The sequence below is a fragment of the Oryza sativa genome, chromosome 1 (genome assembly GCF_034140825.1).
Source record: "Oryza sativa Japonica Group chromosome 1, ASM3414082v1".
In the NCBI taxonomy this organism is placed as follows: domain Eukaryota; kingdom Viridiplantae; phylum Streptophyta; class Magnoliopsida; order Poales; family Poaceae; genus Oryza; species Oryza sativa.
In genome coordinates, this window is record NC_089035.1 from 39,809,084 (window position 1) to 39,821,832 (window position 12,749).

At 47.2% G+C, this 12,749-nt stretch overlaps 1 protein-coding gene across 1 annotated transcript; it reads left to right on the top strand.

The window, feature by feature from the left end:
- The first annotated feature begins 992 nt into the window (after nucleotides 1-992).
- LOC4325037 (phospholipase A1 EG1, chloroplastic/mitochondrial) lies at nucleotides 993-2,700 on the top strand. The gene has a single exon (XM_015784536.3). It carries the CDS (start codon nucleotides 1,050-1,052, stop codon nucleotides 2,391-2,393), a length of 1,344 nt encoding a protein of 447 aa, XP_015640022.2. The 5' UTR covers nucleotides 993-1,049; the 3' UTR covers nucleotides 2,394-2,700.
- The last annotated feature ends 10,049 nt before the right edge of the window (nucleotides 2,701-12,749 follow it).

A 12,749-nucleotide genomic window follows, 5' to 3' on the forward strand; every position in this document is an offset into this window, starting at 1 on the left:
TGAGTGATTTTCTGCAGTAAAGATGATATCTTTTTTTTTGTTTTCTGAATGTTCCTGCTCTGCTTCTTTTTTTTCTTTCTGAATGTTGACCTGTAAAATCTGCAATCAAGCAAGCTAGTTAATCCAAGAATAAAATCCAGCAGTGATCATAACAGCTTTTTTCTGAATGATTTTTGTACTACTAAAAGATGATCTCTTTTTTCTTTTTCTTTTTTGTCTGAATGTTCCTGCTCTGCTTCCCTGCCTTTTTCCCTGCTCCCTCTTCAGAAACCCGAGGATCCAACCAATCTCAAGATTCCTTTCCTCCTGGTCTCTTGTTCCAAAGTCTCTCCAAGAATTGAGATGGTGATTTTGACCTTCCAATCTCTCCGAGAATCGAATCACATCATCATCTTCATCTTCTTCTTCTTCACCAACCAACCCCAACCAAACCCCAGTCATAAAGAAATTGTGCTAATGAAGCAGTAGTAACTCTGAACAATAATTTAAAAGAAAAACACACACATCTCCATATCTTCAGAACAACAACAAAAAAAAAAGGTCATCCTCTGGTCAATCACCCTGCCAAACTTTCAGTCAGAGAGACACACAAAAAGGTTAGATTGAGACAGAGACACCCAAAAGAATTCTTAATTGAAACAGTACCACTCCTAATTAGCAATTTGCTTACTCTTAATCTCCCTCACTAACTTAACCTGCTTTTCAAAGCTTTCTCTTCCGACCCGGCAACATGGCGAGGAATTGAGAGAGAGAGAGAGAGAGAGAGAGAGAGAGGTTTCAAAAGTCAAGTGGTGGATATTATTGCGAAAAGCGCGCGGCTGCAGCAGCTTCGCGCCAGAATCCCAGATAGAAAATCTCACAGCTCGGGTCACTCTACTGTAGGTAGAAGAGCGAGGCTAACTTGGCGCGAGATTGGGACATGCGTGCAAGTCACCACAAGCTCTCTCTCTCTTTCGCGCCCTTTATATGCCGCTCTCCCGCGCGCCCCATGCATCATTCGTCTTCTTCCTCCTCGCGTCTCCTCCCCTCGTCTATGGTCTGCGCGGCTCATGGCCTTGGTTGCTGGCACGAGCAGCGCGGCGGCAATGACGCTCCCGAGGCAATGCGCGGCGGCGTGTAGGACAGGCGGCGGCGGCGGCGGCGTGGTGCGGTGCAGGGCGGTGGCGGCGGCGGGTGGGGCGGTGGCGGTGAGGGATGCGGTGGTGGCGCCGGTGGCGAGGCGAGGGGCGGCGAGGAAGACGGCGGAGACGGTGGCGGGGATGTGGAGGGAGGTGCAGGGGTGCGGGGATTGGGAGGGGATGCTGGAGCCGGCGCCGCACCCGGTGCTGAGGGGGGAGGTGGCGCGGTACGGCGAGCTGGTGGGCGCGTGCTACAAGGCGTTCGACCTGGACCCGGCGTCGCGGAGGTACCTCAACTGCAAGTACGGGAGGGAGAGGATGCTGGAGGAGGTCGGGATGGGCGGCGCCGGGTACGAGGTCACCCGCTACATCTACGCGGCGGCGGACGTCAGCGTGCCGACCATGGAGCCGTCGACGAGCGGGCGCGGGCGGTGGATCGGGTACGTCGCGGTGTCCACCGACGAGATGTCGCGGCGGCTCGGGCGGCGCGACGTGCTCGTCTCGTTCCGGGGCACGGTCACCCCCGCCGAGTGGATGGCCAACCTCATGAGCTCGCTGGAGGCGGCGCGGCTCGACCCGTGCGACCCGCGCCCCGACGTCAAGGTGGAGTCCGGGTTCCTCAGCCTCTACACCTCCGCCGACAAGACGTGCCGCTTCGGCGGCGCCGGGAGCTGCCGGGAGCAGCTCCTCCGCGAGGTGTCCCGCCTCGTCGCCGCCTACTCCGGCGGCGGCGAGGACGTCAGCGTCACGCTCGCCGGCCACAGCATGGGCAGCGCGCTGGCGCTCCTCTCCGCCTACGACCTCGCCGAGCTCGGCCTCAACCGCGCCGCCCCGGTCACCGTCTTCTCCTTCGGCGGGCCGAGGGTGGGGAACGCGGCGTTCAAGGCGCGCTGCGACGAGCTCGGCGTCAAGGCGCTCCGCGTCACCAACGTACACGACCCGATCACCAAGCTCCCCGGCGTCTTCCTCAACGAGGCCACCGCCGGCGTGCTCCGCCCGTGGCGCCACTCCTGCTACACCCACGTCGGCGTCGAGCTCCCCCTCGACTTCTTCAAGGTCGGCGACCTCGCCTCCGTCCACGACCTCGCCACCTACATCTCCCTCCTCCGTGGCGCCGACAAGAAGCAGCCCGCCGCCGCCGCCGCCGACGCCGGCGGCGTGCTCGCCAAGGTGATGGACTTCGTGGGTCGGCGGCGCGGCGGCGGCGCATTGCCGTGGCACGACGCGGCGATGATACAGATGGGCGGCTTGGTGCAGACGCTCGGGCTAATCTGACAGAGTCTTAACCCACCACTGTCAAGACGGCTAATCAAGATTAACAGACCACTAATCCTCTTCGACATTTTATTCGAGGGTTTTATGGTCGAATTTATTTTTTCTTCTTTGATTTGATTCTGTATAGATAGATCAACCATCATAGAGATATCTCAAATCAAACACACACAAAAAAGAAAAAACCCCTTTTTTTTTTGTTCTGTTTTTTTCACACTGTACATAGAGAGAGATCATGATTCATGAGCCTCAAAGCAGAGCATGTAAACACACACAAACAACAAAAACTGATCTGAATTTGTTTGATTCATTTTGAAATCTCAGCTTCTCTTTGTCCCCGTTCCAGAACGCCCAAATCTGAGCAGGAAACAGTTCGATTTCCGTATGAAGCAGGTCCCAAATGGGCCTTAAACTTGATGAGTTCAGTTAAGCTGCCTGAAGTGTGACACAACAAATTTGATGATATTTTGTACGTCACTGTATATCTGTTTTTGCTTGGAAACACACCAGTTGGACGATCTGGCAGCCTGGCACAATTCATCAAATTTTATCATTTTGTTTATTTATTTATTTATAACGTATGCAAGGATGCCATAGATCTTCTTTTCAGTTTTCTTTTTCCTAGAAAAATGGCATCCATGCAACAAAGCATCTTAATCAGATAAGCTAATTTTCATATGGCTAAGATAATCTTGCCACTGAATTAAGCTGTGATTTTTCCATGACTTTTTTTAGTACTTGGGAACATGCTTACCATCGTAAGTATTAGTGCTGGTTTTTAAAAATAGTATTTGTAGCGCCCGTTCCGTCGTAGCGCCTAGCGGGAAAACTATCTCTTAAAAACCCTATTTGCGAAATCCGTTTCTTTGCTTGTTGTCTAGTGTCCGTGCTATCTCAGATCTCAAATCCCTGATCTATCGTCAAGTTCAATCCCGAATCCAAATCCTTCCCAAATCAAATCCCTCCGCAAAAGTCTATTTTGCCTCCCTCGGGTTCGATGGGCCGAATCCCTCTCGGCCCATCTCCCCCTCCCTCCCCGGCTCTCTCTCTCTCTCTCTCCCCGCTCTGCCCGTGAGCCGCGCCGAGCCCTCCTGCCGTTCCCGCCGATGCCGCCCAAATCGCCGCGCCGCCCGTTGCTTCCCGCGCGCGCGTGCCGTGGTGGCCGACCGCCTGGTCGCCGCCGCCGTCAGCCTCTGCCGCACCTGCCCACGCCTGCCGTCCGTGTCGCCGCTCCGCTCCACACCGCCCCGCCGTCATCGCCGTCGTCATCGACCCGGCCCCCGCCACTCCGCACGCTAGCCTCCAAGGGACGGAGGCAGAGCTCCTCCTCCCTCTGCCGCGTCGCCCCCATCCCCTCCTCCTTTTCCCAAAGTGGCAAGGGGCAAGTCCCCTTTCTTCCTTCCTTTTCCTTTTTCTTCCTCCGCCGGCGTCATTCTCCTCCTCCCTGTCGCCGATTTGGCTGCTAGCCGGAGCGCCAACTCGCTGGCTTGACCGTCCAAAGTCGGTTCCCCTCTCCCAAACCGACATTGTCGCCCATATAAACCCAAGCTTTCCCCCCCTTTCCTTTCCTCTCCCATTCGCCTCCACTCCATTGTCGCCGCCTCCCGTGCTCTGTTCGCTGTCGCCGTTCGCCGTCGCACGTGTCGGAGGAGCCGGCACGAGCGAGGACACGGAAGGGGACTCCGGGCGCTTGCCTTCTTCCTCTTCCCCGGCCCGAGGCCGGAGAGATCACTCCCGTGCCGTCGGCCTCTCGTCACAGCGCCCCGCCTCATCTCGGTAGTGCACTCCCCGTTCTCCCTCCTCGATCCATCTCCTCCCCTTAGTTTTCGGTAGTAGCATGTGTAGCCTTCCCGTAGCTAGCTGGCGCCGCCCCGACCGTTGCCGCCACTCGCTGTGTGCTCGCCGCCGTCGCCGCCCGTGCTCCGTAGCGCCCGCTCGTCGCCGGCCTTGCTCGGCGTAGCTCCGCCCAATCCGACGCTAGCAACGGATTCCCGTAGCCACGTAGATGCTCTCACCGCCGGGAATCGGCCCCTCATGACCTCATCGCCGTTTCCCCCTTCTCCCGCCGTCAGTTGCCGCCGCCGCAATCCGCCGCCGTCGAGCATCCCCCGGTGAATCCGAGCCATTGGCTCATCTCTCCTCGTCCTGTGCACCATCCCGGTGTGCTCGCCTTCGCCTGTATCGCCATGGTTCGCTCCGCCGCTCGCCGCTGTCGTCCGCCGTCCGTTCCGGCCGGCATCGTCGTCTACCTCCCGCCGGCCCGCGTGGTAGCCACGTAGGCGCCACGTCGGCGCCACCTCGGCCGCGACCGGATCGGCTGACCCGGCCAGCCGCTCCCTCCGTTTTCCCCCCGTGCGCATGGTCCGCGGTGAGCAGTGAGGCTGCGCGTGGGCCCGCCGCACCGCGTACTCCGCGAACCGCGCGCATGTGCCGCGCCTCCCTCCCCAAACCCTAGCACGCCCCGCGTGCACCTCGCTCACAGTGAGCCGAGTCGCCGACAAGCGGGTCCCACCCGGGACCACGCGGGATGGACCCGGCCCACCGGCTCTCTCTCTCCCCTCCTCGCTCGCGCGCACGCCTTGGGCCGCCTTCTTGGGCCGGCCGGCCCATTAAGCTCGGCCGAGCCGCCCCATTCTCTCGGGCCACGCCCTAGCCGCCCGAGGGAAGTCTAATTTCCCTCCCTCCTTCTTTTCTTTTCTTTTCTTTTTCGAAAAGGATTTTCCTTTAGACCAAAAATCCAATAATCTGAGAAATTCAATATCTTCCCAACCGTAAGTCCGTTTGACTCCGTTCAACTTCCAAAATTCCTCAAATCTCGAGATCTATCTAATGGCATGCTTAGAGGTCAATAATAGGGCTTTATTTTTCGCCGTTTGCTGAGTTGTCCCGTTTCGCGTGTAGTTTCGGAGCCCGAAGACACGCAGTGCGAGGATTTCGAGGATCAAGCTCAAGATCTCGAGCGAGGCAAGCCACCTTTGAACATCTTGAGCCTATATTTGAACTTAATTATATTGCTTGAAAAATATTATGCATTGATAGGATTGCACTTAATCTGCTTGTCCCGTCTGCAAGGCAGATTGACGGACCTACCTAACTTGTTGCATTTGACCCTTCCATTGTAATTGTTATATCATGTTCCCTTGTAACCACCTAGTTGCGCCTCGGTAATCGTGCACTCTGTACGAGTATCGACGGTCGCCTTCAAACTTAAAATCTGAGAAACATCTTGGGTAAAACTTGGGTTTTATAAAAGACTTGGAAAACCCGACACCTGGGTCGGTGCTTGCGAACCTAAATGAATTTCCAAAATCGCGGACCGGGGAACGTACCGGGTGTACGGTTTCCCGCTCTTGCACTTAAGGACCGTTTCCTTGGAATTTCATCCGAACATAAGACAAGTACGACCACATGGGTGGAATGGGACACCCCTGGCTGAGTAACTAGCTTATCGGGGGAGCCATGATGCTAAGAGACATGTGGATTCGCCGGGGTGGTGTCGGGGAGGATCCCTGGGCTTCCTGGCACAGTATGGTCTGGGATCTAATCTGTTGTTGGTCTGGGACCCCTCTCGTTGGCATATGGTGAACCTGTGTCGGCTTTCGAAATGCCTTGTCATGAAAGCCTTAAGGTCTCTAGTTGTGGCCGTTCTGCACGGGCTGGATGATCCGGGTTAGTAATGTCGTGTGGGTAAAGTGTACCTCCTCTACAGAGGTTATTAAACTGTTCGAACAGCCGTGCCCACGGTCATGGGCGGATGTGAGGTGATTCCTAGCGTAGTTTTGTTTGACTACTGCTTTGTGAAATTTGCGGATGTGGTTTGGGACTGATGTTTGGAAAATCTGCGGCTGATGGGATCAGCCAGGCCCGGGTGGCCATTTGAAAGTTGTTGGCCGGGTGCCAACCTTGATCGATTCAAAAGACTGATACATTGCACATACTCCGACCGGACGAGACGCACTGTCTCATTCGTGTCGTTTGAGAAGCACTCACTTAGTTGTTTCAGAAAAGAGTTTAAATAAAATCAATTGCAAAAACAACAGCCTTTCTTTGAAGCCTGCATTAAACACTTATTTCCCATGGCTTGCTGAGTACTCCCGTACTCACCCTTGCTCTATATAAATAATCCCCCCAATTGCTGAAGAAGATGAAGCGGATCCCGCTGACGAGGAGTTCTTCCAGGAGCAAGCCGGCTACGATGAGTTTTAGGGTTTCGGCCTAGTTCCCAAGTCTCGCCTGTGATGTTTGGTCCAAGTCTTGGCTTCCGTTCCCCTTTTGTAATGCAGTTGTGAGCTCGGAATCTGTCCGTAGCCCAATATGACTGTACTCCTACTCTATAATAAAGAGACCTCTGTTGCTGTGATATTCTGTCTTCTTGTGATACCAGCACTATTTCCTGGGACTGGTATCGATTAACAGGTTAATTTGGAGCGTCACGGGCTAGTTTCGGTCGGGACTAGTTCGGGGCGTGACAGTATTTGAGATGCCAATTCTACTGGTCATACAGAACTAGTACTTAGCTCAAGATTGCTCATAATGAGTAGTAGTTGCTTGTATTACTAGATCATAATCACAGAGATTCCTGCTGACCCAATCCCAAAATTAAAGTTCCCAGTTGCTTTCCACTGGGATTTTGTTGGTACTAATCTCATAAACTGCTTTTATTCTTAGCTTAGTACCTCTTGACCTTTTCTTTTCAGATTAAATGTTAAAATTTTATTAAAAAAGGAGTGCAAACACTACTATATAGGCTGTGTTTGATACTTGGGGTTGGGAACCCAACTCCACCGCACGGAAAACGGAGCGGTCCATTAGCGTGTGATTAATTAAGTATTAGTTAATTTTTTTTCAAAAATGGATTAATTTGTTTTTTTAAAGCAACTTTCGTATAGAAACTTTTTGCAAAAAAACACACCATTTAGCAGTTTGAAAAGCGTGCATGCGGAAAACGAGGGAAAGGGGTTGGGAAACTTGTGGAAAGAACGCAGCCTATGTTGCCTAACTAACAGAGACGGATTGGTAGATATGTCTATCAGTCTATGAACTATTATCAGAAAGGAAATAGCCATCTTTAATAGTTGCAACCAAGGAAAAAATGTGTTTGATATGTATTTTTGCTATATGTTGGATGCAACTAATTTTCATAAGTCGCAAATTTCATGATGCTTTGGGTTCCTTCGAAACTGGCATAATTCAGGGAATCATACTAGAGCAAATTCTATTGTTTAAACAAAATTCCTTGATACACGACGCCTCCAGCCACATGAGAGAAGAGGAGGGCAATGGAAGAAAAAGGAGAGAAAAGAGGGCTATAGAATTCATTTGTGAGAAATTTAAACTAGGGATGATAAATATTGTTATAGACTTTTCAGCCATCATAGACAATTATTACCGTGAGCACCACCTATGTCTGTGAAGTATCAACAACGTCACATCCGCAAAACTCTCTTATAGTACTAATTATTGATGGATTTTGATGCAGCAGTGAAATATAGACGGCTGTGATAGTGAACTATCAAATAGAGACATCCATGATAGCGAACCGTCTCTGGTAATTTTACGACAAATGGTTCGCAGCAAACCATTTGTCATGACGTCTTACGGTAGTCGATTAATTGGAATGTGATATTAGAGCCCTTTATTTTAAACAAACCATATCAAAAGGTGCGAGGTTTCATATTGATAATGGCATTTTGTTCATGAGGGCACTCACTCACTAAGTGTGTCCAGTAACCAAAAACAGGTAGGAAATTTACGATTTATGCACAGGAGAGCTCAGTTGATATTTCTGGCAACCAGAAAAATTAGCAAACAGAAAGAAGATGAAGAAATGCTGTTTCCAAGGAAGGAAATGTGCAAAACGTATATACAGTTGGCGTTCTTTCAGAGATAATACTAAAATGTAGTGTTCTATTAATTGCCTTTCCAGCTGATGCTTAATCCTTAAGTTAGGATTAACCTAAAAAGATACACAATTTACTGTACACAATCTCTGATCCCAGCCAACGAAATCGAGAGTGACATATTAATATTGGTGTCTACGTGTTAGTTTTAATCTGCATCAACCGTTTTCACCCGAGTTATTTCAAATCAAACGCCAATCACACGGGTTGCTCTCCTTGAAGATAACTTGGGTTAATTTCGATTAAATTTGAAAAATGGACGTTTTACGAAAACAACATGTTACATAGCTTAACACCGCTCATGCATGATGAGGAGCCAAAAGAACAAGGACCATATATATAAGGCCCCTGCATCAGGGTCACAGTCTTGTCTCGTAGGATCATTCCAATCACCATCCTTATTTATTAGGACTTTACACATATACTGCAAATTTAAAAATCCACTTCCATGGCCAGTATTAATTCCACGCGCAAATAATACTTCTTCCGTTTTCAAATAACTGTCAATATTGGCCAGTATAACGGACTGTCAAAGTGAGGATGAATACGCTATCCAACGACAAGTATTTGAAGACAAAAGGAGTATATTCTCTCTAGGATAAACAATTGATAGATATAACTCTGAAACTTACAGCCTCATCTTTTTCTTACGTTTATACTTATCAATCAAAATTTAAAATTTCAACCTTAAATTCGGAGTTGATTTTAAGGTTTTTCTTTAATCAAAATTTATTTTTTCAGCATTTGGTTTTAGATCGTTAAGAATATATATATATCAAATATACTGTTTGGATTATTTCCCAATTAAGCCAAACGATAGGGCCGTTAGTTATATATGAACTTATATTAATCTTAGTTATGGCCAGTGATCTATTATATATAGATTTCATCTTATAAATATGAAACATTAGGCTAGGATATGATTTTGAGTTAATCTACACTAACTACTCGAGGAAATACAAATGCAGAGAGTGCACAATAGTATCACTTAATGAGGTCATAGATTATACAAGTTATACACCGGCACATTACGTCGACGTCTTCCCGGTGCTATTTGTTTCTCTATCTTTGATCGATCACTAATAATTAAATAGGAAATTAAATTAAAAAACTCTCTCATATCATTGGACCAAGACAATAAACAAATGAGAAAATCTTGTGAACCGGACAGTTCCCACGAACGTAGCTCGTGCATATACGACGTTAACATGCCAACTGCACGCAATCCCTGTATCTCCCGCTGTTCCTGGAACACATAGCAAACAAAAAAAAAAAGAAAGAAAGAAAAAAAAAGGCTACAAGTACAAAGTTTTTCTTAGAACAAACTCTTACAACTGACGTGGCACGCTGTGAGTATGTCTAGATAGGTTTTCTGAGAGACACTAACTTCTATTTAGGGTCTGTTCGATGTAGCTAAATTGCAGCTACACATCAACAACAGCCGCCACAGTGGATGGTAAAGAAAATATATACGATTACAACTGCAGAGTAGTGTTGCTAAACACAGTCTTAGTTAAATCAAACAGTTGACAGCTTTATTTATAAGTATTTGTAAGACATTTTTTTTAAGTATGTGTAGCAGTGCACGAAAGAAAAATGCATAGAGAAGAAAACCAAAAACCAAACCCATCAAATCTGAATATCTTGGAAAGCGATTAGTTTATACAACATGTAGCACAAAAGTACAGTAGTGTACTGTGAGCTGTTGAGGATCTTGCTGACATCCTTTTGCGTGCGTTGGGTGCTTGATTCTGTCCAAAGGAACAAAATCTTAGCATGCCCAACGATGGAGCTAAACAATTCGGCTCGATCTCCTGCCTCTTTTATATATAAAATATATATATGGACTTCAGTAATAATTGACAGAGTTGGATTAAGGTACGTACTAATTAGGCTTTTCTTTTCTGCGAGGAGTACTAATAAGCTTTTCTTTTATGATATCGTGACAATCAAGTATAGATTCAGCAATTGTCACATTTTCGAATACTAGCTGGAATAAACGTTTCAACCATTACATCTAAAATAGTACGACTATACATGTGTACTATAGTACTATGGTCGACCGCAAAAGCAAATAGTAATTGTTGATTCGATAAGATTTTATCATGATGAATCGATGTATATCATATTCGTACAACTGATCAAAGGGTTGACTAACGAGTCTAAAAAAATACGACTATACATGTGTAGTATGGTACTATAGTCGACCGTAAAGATAAATAATAATCGTTGGTTTGATAAGATTTTCTCATGACGAATTAATCAACTTAGACCATCCTCGTACAACCGATCAAGAAGTCACTACCGAGTGACTAGACCGTACTAGAGAATAGAGGTGCCATAAAGCAAACTATTTTTATAATTAATTGGATGACATGTATAATAGATCATTCACGCGGATCTTTCCTTTTTTAAAAAACACAAAACCACCAAATGCAGATCGACATACTAACAATTATATACTCCATCTCCACTTCTGAAACCAGAATTTGGGGGAGTTGCCATGGACTGACAAGGCAAAGCATGAACTGTTCATTCCTATGTATGTTAGGTTGTTTGACCACACATGACCCCACTCAGTACAAGTGTCATAGTAGTAGCATATACCAATAATAAGGCCAAGGGGACCCCCTCAATGTTTATGGCCATATTGTGAGATATGTGCAACCTAGGAGTAGTCCTCCATGCCCTTGTGCCCCAAAGGCTATGTGTACTACTGCGTCGCTCGTCTCGTCATCTTCTCTGAACTTTCTGAACTTGTTCAGAAAAGTTCAGAAAGGAAGAAAAATGATGGGGTGCACGTCCTCGCCGATCCTTCAGAGCAAGCAGCAGATAGATAGGCTATCTAGACAGACGATGATGCATGCATCCATGTGTACGTGCAGCACAAATATATATATATATATTTTCTTTTGTTCATTAGTGTTCCAATTAATATCTCTGAACAAAATCAATACGAGCAGTGCTACACACATACTTAAAAAATTCTTGCATAACCCTTACGAACAAAGATCTCTAACAGTTTGATTTAATCAGTCGATGATTATGAAAAGTTAAGATAATCACAGTATGCCACATCAATTTTCGTAAGAGTTTGTAAACAAAATTTGTACATGCATCGTTTTCCAGTTAATACATAAAGTGTTTATATGTATATCAAAGTTTACAAAACCAACGAAAACCAACGTTTTCCAAGCCGGCTTAAGAACATAAACCGCTCGGTTTTTCAATCAAGTTAAAAAAAATCATACTGAACTTTCAATTTTTAAAAGTACCAGAATTTATTAGGAGTCCTTTTTTTTTGTGAAACCGACAAAACTACCAATTCTGGGTTTTGGTTCGAGAATAGTTTGGTACTAAAATTTAAATTTTTAACAAAATTTGACCGGAAATCGTTAGGAGGCAATGTATTTTGCGAAACTGAGGAAAACCACTAACCCCTGTATTTTTTTTTTGTTGCTCCGAGAACAGTTTGGTGATCTTTGAGAAATGAGCAGCAACAATTTGGATGGCATGGTTGCGTGCAGCCGATATATATCTACGAGACTATCATCAAGGCAGAGCATGATGCAATCTGATCTGCTGACGAATTAATATGAGCAACCGATCATAATATTTTTGGAGTCGTTTTCAGGGGTGTTCATGGGGAGGATCGAGGACAGTGGCCGGGGGAGGGGATGATGATTTGGATGGACGATAATCCGCCATGTCGACCTGCCTAGCTCCCGGAGCTCTTCAATTCGATCGATCGATCGGCTCACTGTAGCCGACGTAGTCCATCTCGATCGATCCCTAGCTAGCTCTCCATCTCCAAGGCTTAATTAGCTGACTATGTTGCCACTTGACACTGTCACCCCCTATCTCTTTCTCTCTTTCATTGGTAATTAACTGGGGGAGAGTGATAGAGGCAGCAGAGCCAGATGCTGATCGAGATTAATTTGACACTGATCTCTCTCTCTCTCTCTCTCTCTCTCTCTCTCTCTCTCTCTCTCTCTCTCTCTCTCTCTCTCTCTCTCTCTCTCTCTCTCTCTCTCTCTCTCTCTCTCTCTCTGAAACTTCTCTGAACCAAGAAGACATGTAGCGGTAGTACTATCTCTCGTAAAAAGAGTTGACGATTCAAAGTGGTAGTAGCGATTGATCTCGCTAAAATTGATCGGAGTAGCGCCAATCACCACCCCCTCAGTAATTAATTGCGTCGTTCTGAAGCTAAAAGGCCACATCGAGCTAGCAGCATCAGCAGCAGCATATGAGCACAGGAGACCGACCGAAAACCGTGAAATTTCGAGGTTTCGACATTGGCCGGGAGCAGATTTCCGAGTGATATAAAATTTGAAATAGTAAATTTTTAGAACATGAATTTAAAATAGTAAATCCGATCGAAATTTCACGAAAACTGTCATACCACCAGGGGTTGAGATCCAGCGCTCAATCGGAAAGGTGAACCCTGATTATTTCACAC

What these genes read in the sequence shown, in the direction of transcription:
- LOC4325037 (XM_015784536.3), top strand. Translation starts at nt 1,050, where the DNA reads ATGGCCTTGGTTGCTGGCACGAGCAGCGCGGCGGCAATGACGCTCCCG.